This window comes from Cricetulus griseus, chromosome 4, assembly GCF_003668045.3.
Source record: "Cricetulus griseus strain 17A/GY chromosome 4, alternate assembly CriGri-PICRH-1.0, whole genome shotgun sequence".
NCBI classification, from domain to species: domain Eukaryota; kingdom Metazoa; phylum Chordata; class Mammalia; order Rodentia; family Cricetidae; genus Cricetulus; species Cricetulus griseus.
The window spans coordinates 68,900,583-68,909,033 of record NC_048597.1 but is presented as its reverse complement, the minus strand read 5'-3'; the positions used below and the strand labels follow the sequence as shown (position 1 = coordinate 68,909,033).

The window sequence follows — 8,451 nt, the reverse complement described above, 5'->3', positions numbered from 1 at the left end:
GAAATGTAAGGTGGGAAGAGAGAAAAACTCATGGCAGTCTGAGCAAATCTGAGGAGCAGTTAAATCCCGAGCAGTCTGAGGCGCCCTTTGTTCTGAGCATTGATAGAGGTGAGAACTCTCTAGTGGCTGGCTGTTTTGCTTCTCTGATCTTCAGCTCAAACTCTATCAGTCTCTGGATTTATATTATCCATGCTATAGGGACCAGGCTCAGTCTGAGGATTAAGGAGAATACATTGGTTTAGAGTTAAAAGGGCAAAGTCACCAAGAATAGCCTGAGCATAGGCTGTATCGGCCAAGCTGCATCCTAGGACAAATTTGACATAGGGAGTGATGGGATCAGATATGATGGGCAAAGGGGACTGAGTTGAGCAGGATATGGATCATTGTCTAAGCCTGGTGCTAAGTCATCCTATTGATCCTTGCAATAGGAAACTTAGAAGATTTCTTTTCCAGATTAAAGCAATTATTCATTGGGAGAAGTTGCAGTATAGAGTAATCACCTGTTGAAAACCAGTTCATCTTCTTGAGCAGTAAAAATCCCCTTGTTAAGTCTTTGAGGAACATCCTGGACCAACTTGTAGAAGGAGAATTGAGACAAGGATGATGTGACAACACACTGGCCTTTGTCTTAAGGATCCAGTTTAAACTTGGAGCTCCTCTCAGGTAACCAAAAGACAGAAAGAGGCTCATCAAATTCCTACATTCTTTCCCTGAGTATGGTAACACTATGTAATATTCATTCTGCCCCTCATCATTACACTGGGTCTTTATTTGACAGGTATCAAAACCTAACTAATTAGGATTGTTGGATCTGAGATCTTTCTTTAGAAATTTTAAAGACATGATTTCTTTAGTTTTTAAAAAATTTTGTATTTATTTATCATGTATATGGTCTTCTGCCTGCATGCCAGCAGAGGGCACCAGACCTCATTCAAGGTGAGTATTAGCCACCATGTGGTTGCTGGGAATTGAACTCAGGACCTCTGGAAGAACAGTCAGTGCTCTTAACCGCTGAGCCATCTCTCCAGCCCCCAACATGATTTCTTTTATTTTCTGAAATTATAGTATAATTACATAATTTTCTCCTTCCTTTCCTCCCTAAAAACCCTCCCATATTCCCCTTCTTGTACTCTTTCAAATTCAGGCTGGAGAGATGGCTCAGTGGTTAAGAGCACTGGCTACTGTTCCAGATGTTCTGAGTTCAATTCCCAGCAACCACATGGTGGCTCACTACCATTTATAGTGAGATCTGGTGCCCTCTTCTGGCTTGCAGGCAGAGCACTATATACATAATAAATGAGGGATCTGAGATCTTTTGCCATTAAAACTCAAGTTACAATGTGAACTGAAATGAATTCAAGCAAAATGAAATGATTAAAATTGACATGAGCGCTTACTTGTAAACCCATTTGGTATCAGATAAATGATATAAAGACACAAGAACATGTAAACAATACTTATATACACATACAAATGAGTGTCTATAGCCTGAGAATGTAGATTTAGGTTGTCCCCAATTCTATGTTCCAATGAGATAAAAATTTCATGAAGTTTTTGGAGCAACAGAGCAAAGAAAGTGATAAATCCGCATACTATTCAAGTATATCAGTGAACACAGAAGCAAAGTTAGAGATGACCCAAGAAAATTTTATATTAGCCTCTAGGCCTAGAACATTGAAATGTCTGCAGGATCATTGAAATTCTGATCAATCATCCTCTTTAGAATGATCTTCTTTCTGGAAATTTTCATTCACAAGAGACATTAAAATATTTGTATTTTGTTTGTTTTGACCTTTGTTTTTGGTTTTAATTTTTTGAATGAGCGAGAGGAAACATGAAGGTGAGTAGGGAGTTGAAGAGGATCTAGGAAGAGTTAGAGATGAAAGTGTGATCAACACTTTTGGCATGAATTTTTTTAATTACAAAAGAAAAAAGTTTATACATCTAAATATGAATGTATATTTTCCATAATATCCTTTCTAAATATTTTGTGTTGATTCCAGTCTATGAATAAGATATTATAGCCAAAATCACAAATAGATATATTTATTGTATATACAAATATGTGTACATATATACATTTTAGGGCTTCCATTGAACTTTTAACTTCTCCTAGCAATAGCATGTTTATTGTTATGCTTATAAGGTTTACATGCTCTCTATTAAAATAATACTCTTTAGCGTAATTGCAGAAAGCTACTAAGAAAAAAGTTTAAAATTCTGCGTTGAGATCATAAAATTTTATTAAGCTGACCTGAACAACGGGGAGCTCTTGGTCCCCAGACTGATAGCTGGGAAACCAGCATGGGACTGATCCAGACTCCAGGAATATGGGTGTCAGTGAGGAGACCTCGGAAATCTATGTGGCCTCCTGTAGTAGATCAGTACTTATCCCTAGCATAGGTGTGGACTATGGGAGCCCATCCCACATAGAGGAATACTCCCTGAGCCAAGACACACGGGGGTGGGCCTAGGCCCTACCCAAAGGATATGATATACTCTGATGACCCCCTATGGAAGGCCTCACCTCCCTGGGGAGCAAAAAGGGTACGTGATAGGGTTTTAGTTGGGGGGAGAGTAGTAGGGGAGGAGGGGACGGAGAGGGAACTGGGATTGACATGTAAAATGTTACATTGACATGTAAATGTAATTGTTTCTAATTAAAAAAATAAAAAATAAAAAAATTATTAAAACCAGAATTGCTTCTTTTATGTCTATATCATCAAGCATTTGTAGTTCAGTTATTAGAAGATAAGTTTATAGGGCATTTAATGCTGCAAGTATATTTTCCAGAATATTCTTTCTAAATATTTTGTGCTATGTTTCCAGTCTATACACAATATACCATAGTCAAATTCACAAAAATAACTTGTGCTTAATTTTCAGCTATTTCCTTTTTAGATTATAATATAATTACATTAGTTTCCCCTTCCCTTTCCTCCAAATTCTCTTATATACTCCTCCTTACTCTCTTTCAAACGCCTGGCTGTTTTCGCATTAATTGTTGTTACATGCTAAAATGTTTGGTTCTTTGTTTTGATTTTTTTCAAGTAAATTGCTATTAATGAAAATGGACTGTTTTACAGTGTTATTACAGAAAAACAAACTTATTTATAATCACACCCCCTGGGATCATATTGACAATAATTTCATTGTAACATATACACTTCCATAATCATTCTGGGAACTGAGAATCTTCATATAGAAAAGGTGTTCAGTTATAAAATTCAGACAATAACCTATAAAAAGGAGAGAGTGACACATTCTTCATTAACTACAATCAATAGCATAAACTGCAATAATTTATTATCACTGCAAAACATTTTGCACTCCAATAACAGAGTTTGAAAGTTAAGTACTACAAAGTGACAAAGGTAATCAAAATAAACCCATAAGCAGTATGTAATCAACAGAATAATGAAGCTCAAAATCATACATTGAGGTCTTTACAAAAAAGTATATAATACAAAGGAGGTATGTGCAGCACCCATCAATAAGGACACTCCTAACCTAATACATGCTAAAATGTACTAGGATCATTGTAGAAGATGCTACCCACAAAAGAAAAATTAGGGCATTTCCACCAACTATAACTTTATATGCTATATTCTTTTAAATTACTTATTGCACATTATTCATGCAACAACAATCATTCAAAATATTGGATGTGATATGATTAAAATTTCCCCAATTAAAATATTGTATCTACTTTGTTGCTAGTAGTAAAATGAATAAATCAGTTTTAATAGGATATTTGTTCCTTTGCACTGTTTTGGAGAATTGCTAGAAGAGTTTGTACACATAATTCTATAATATGTATAGAACATATATACACATTAACAGCTTTTCAATGTCATCTTAGATATTTTATTGTTACCATAGCACAGCATAGGATAATTTTACCATGGTGCATCCAAATGTGGATATAGATATATACCTCTGTGCCCTTATACATCGTTCTCAAGTAAATGTGTGAACCGAGCTAGGAAAGTGAGTTTAGAAAACACACAAAAAATGCAGGCATTTTTATTCAATTTTTACTTAGAAAATTACTTTTGAGGATGTTTTTCACAGCCATGAGGACATCTTTATTCCTAAAGCTGTAGATTATAGGGTTGAGAGTGGGTGTCAAGATGGTGTAGAATATCGCCAGGAACTTGTCCTGGCCTGGAGTGTGGTATGAGCGAGGTCTCATATATGTGAAAATGAATGGTCCGTAGTACATTATGACCACTACCATGTGGAAGGAGCAGGTAGACAGGGACTTCTGCCGGGCCCCTGATTGCATTTGGAAGACAGTGAGGAGAATTTGCATGTAAGATATGGAGATCATGGAAAATGGGATCAGTAGGAAAATAATGCCACTCACATAAACTCCTCGCTCATATCGTGATGTGTCTATACAAGACAACTTCAACATGGCAGGGACTTCACAGAAAAAGTGATCAATGGCCCTCGAGTGACAGAAAGGAAAGTGGAGTGCAAAAGACGTGTGAACTATGGAGTTAAGGATCCCCACAAGCCAGGATCCTGCAGCCATGAACCCACTGGAGTTGTCCCTCATCAGCACCGGGTAGCGAAGTGGGTGGCAGATGGCTACATATCGATCATAGGACATGGCTGCCAGGAGAAGGCACTCACCACCTAGCAAGGTGAGGGATAGAAATATTTGGAAACCACAGCCCGCAAAGGAAATAGTTCTGCTGCCTGACAAATAGTCAGCAATCATTTTAGGCACAATGTTGGAAATGTGCAAGATATCCATGAAGGAGAGATGGCTGAGCAGAAAATACATTGGTGTATGGAGACGAGAATCCCTGCGGATTACGAGGATCATGAGAGCATTTTCTGTTATGGTCATAACAAAAATGAAAAATATAAATGAGAAAGACACCAGGCTTGTTTGGGAAGAAGAGAACAGTCCTAAAAGGATGAAGTCACTGCTTAAAGTGTAATTCTCAAGTCCCATCATGTCTCCTATTTTACCTACAAAAAGATTGTTATTTCATTAGTAAAGGTAGTAAAATCTTAGACTCGCTTATATGTTTACACAATAAAGTGAGTTGACATGTAATTTATATTCACCTTTAGTGCCTCATAGAGTGTCTCAGAATGTGTAGCTAATACAACATATATATTTATCTGTTCCAGCAAATTATAGTTTTTAGTGTGGAATGGAGCTTTTTATATTTAGATCTCACAGCTGCAATTATTTGCACATGCTTTACTTAAGTTCAGTCATTTCTCAAAACACCTTTTACATCTGCAGACCACATATAAGCTCCACTGGGGATTCCTGTGAGCTGGGTTCTCTGATGCAGTTCTCCCCAGAACCTAGGCATTGCAAAATTATTCATTAATAAAGTGAAATCCAGACTTCCTGCTTTTTTGCATTCTGTTCTACCCTGACATCTTTGGGGGAAAAGGTAGGCTCCAGTTATGAAAGAAATGAAAGGGACAAATCAGTTGTAGGTGATTGTATGCTGAGTTTAATACAAGGAAGGGAATTGTTCCACCATTAGTTGTTCAAGCATTCATACTTTTTTCAAACAACTCTGACAAATGTGTGTGTGTGTGTGTGTGTGTGTGTGTGTGTGTGTGTGTGTGTGTGTGTGTGTGTATGTTTGAGAGAGAGAGAGAAGCAGAGATGGAGACAAGATTCTCTATATCTTAAAATTTTTACATGAAAAGTTTTTAAGGATCTTTAACTGACATAGTCGATTATTAACATAGCTGGCCTGAGAAAGTGGCTTACAAAATTTCTACATTGGAAGCCACATACGTGATTCATTGCTCTTGCCCACTTGGTGATTCAGGTTACATACAGCTCATTATTGAACAATATGCCACTAAATACACTTTGAGGAAAAGTAGACAGAGGGAGAACCTTGGAGACTATGGATGAAGATAGCAAGATGTAATGCTGCCACAAGAATTTAAACATTATCCCTCCCTGTCTAGGTAAGGAGGGTTGAGTGATGCTTAGAGGAGAAAGAATTCAACATATTTGGTGGGAATATCTGGGCAGCTTCTCACTAAGATATTCACAAGAATGTATACTTGGGAAAGCAAAATGGCACTCCTGAGCCAGCCAGTGAGCTGTTCACAAATTCATTTTGTACTAACTCTGTCTGTGTGTGTGTGTGTGTGTGTGTGTGTGTGTGTGTGTGTGTGTCCGTCCTTTTAACACTCTCATAACTAGAGTCTGGCTACATGCAATCACTGAAGAGTGACCATATATCTATATTTTTATTGTCAGCAGTTTTAATGAATCATTCATCTCACAGTGCCCTCAAATTCATAATGCCAGGTACTGAGTTATTAGACTAAATCCTCTCAATATCCTTCTTCCAACAATCCTATGAACAGGCATTTATAACTCTAGACCTCATGGCTTCATAATGGTGCCCTTTTTGCAGTTGCAAAATCTCCAAATCTTCTTACCTCTATCCTCTTCTACACGCCTACACGCAAATCATAATCCACAAGTTCTGCCTCTGGGATGGTGTTCATGTTGTATGTCCTCAGAGATCCTATGCCCTATGTGTAGAAATGGTGATTATAAAGGTGCACTCCTCCCCTTTCTTTCTACTGAACAAGGTTTACACAGACTGAGCACCACACATATAATCCTGTGTTTCTCATCCTTTCTGAACCCAGCTGAATGTAACTAGCTGACGCTGCTCTGCAGTGATAGTGCAGGAGGGTGGAAACTAAAACAGCCTGCCTTTCTCACTTCCCTTATATTAGGTTTCAGCACGTTATTATAAACAGATTAAAATGGAAGGATTACAGGAGCACAAAGCTGTGAGTCCACTCCCAATCAAATTAATACATTCTCAATCATAGGACCTGCTCCAGGTTGCCAACACAAACACCTATTTCTTTTTAAATAAATTAAAAATCTTGCTTTATATTAATTACTTGCCTGTCTCACTGATGAGAGAACCTAGTAACTCCAAGTTACAATATCTTTGAAGTATTTCCTCATACAGTAAGCTTGACTGAAAGAAAAAAAAAAGACTCTGAGAATATAGGGGAAAGACTTTATAGTTTGTTGGCTCCATTAATCTACTCTACCACAAGAACATGCTTGTGCAAGAATACTGCAGCATGTGAGGTCTTGTTGCTATTTTCAAGGTAAGTGTGGAAATTGGTTTTGCTGATAAACATGTACGTGCTTTACACATGGAAGGTTATTACACAAGTCTTGTGACTAAGAGCCTGGGAAGAATAAAATCTTAGTGAGATCTGTACTTACATAAGAGAACATAGGTACCAGATGTAGAGTGTCTTCGTTATGAGAAGAGCTTCAGTTCCTACCTTCTCAAGCACTGTACATTAAGCATTCTCTTGCAGAGATAACTTTACTGAAGGGTATCAGGCTAAGTTTCTTACTCCTCAAACTTATTATCATAATACACTTTCAATGAATGCCACATTTTGCTAATTATTCAGCATCAAGAGATTAAAACCACTACCTTGACAGCACATTAGAATGATGTTGCTTTAAGATGGAGAAGGAGAAGGGTCCATAGTGAAGTCCAACTGCCAGGAGATAGGTCTGGCTGTTTCCACTCTAAACTCTAAAAGGTAAATAATCCCCTAAAGCAGTATTGGCAGAAATGTGGCCACACAGTCTGTCTCCTAAGGATCAGATGAGCCGTAAGAAGTATCAAAGTTAAGGACAACATCAAAATAACATCATCATATGGATACCAGAGTTTTTCAAAGGTCCAGATGAGCTACACAGTTTCACCATGCCAACCAAGGTCTTCACTGTGACTGCCCATCAGGAATCTGTAAAATGTAGCAGTTTTTGATGGAATAATCACAGTTTCATTAACCTTTGCCTTTCTAGTTCTGTTTACACTACTTCTCAGTTTTTGTAAGTAAATTAACACAGTGAGTAATGTTGTATCTCATCTTTCTAGAGTTAAAGCAAATAGTTTTAGAGCTCACATGTTCATGTTCCTTCTGTTATTTCAAATAATTTTATTGGGCTTTGCATTTATATAAATCAAATAATTGCATTTAATCCATTTCAAAATGTCCAGATGATTTTTGAGACTATCATAAATTAGTTTTAAAATAGATATAGTATAATATGTATATAATTATGGCAGAATGGTATACATTTGAGAACAGAATTAATAGTAATAAAACATTAGTAAAAAAAGAACACTAAATTAGATTCAAAAGATATAGTAGTAGAATACCTATCAGCACCTAGTAGAATTGCTTACTCCTCTGAACACTTACATTAGCTTGTATACTTGGGTAATATTCCGCCTGTTGCCATTCAAGTCTATTGTACTGGAACCATACAATTTTCATTTTTGCATAACGTAGAAATTAAAGATCTTGCATTATAAAGTGAATTTCCTGCCTCTAGATTCTTCACATGTTTAGTCCTAAAACTCAACCGTAATTTCTTTTGGGGGTATGCAA

At 37.0% G+C, this 8,451-nt stretch overlaps 1 protein-coding gene across 1 annotated transcript; it reads right to left on the bottom strand.

The window, feature by feature from the left end:
* Positions 1–4,030: 4,030 nt before the first annotated feature.
* Positions 4,031–4,972, bottom strand: LOC100763360 (olfactory receptor 2AJ1-like). The gene has a single exon (XM_027413376.2). It carries the CDS (start codon positions 4,970–4,972, stop codon positions 4,031–4,033), a length of 942 nt encoding a protein of 313 aa, XP_027269177.1.
* Positions 4,973–8,451: the final 3,479 nt, after the last annotated feature.

Excerpts from the sequence above, each read along its gene's own strand:
- LOC100763360 (XM_027413376.2), bottom strand. The coding sequence starts at position 4,972 with ATGATGGGACTTGAGAATTACACTTTAAGCAGTGACTTCATCCTTTTA.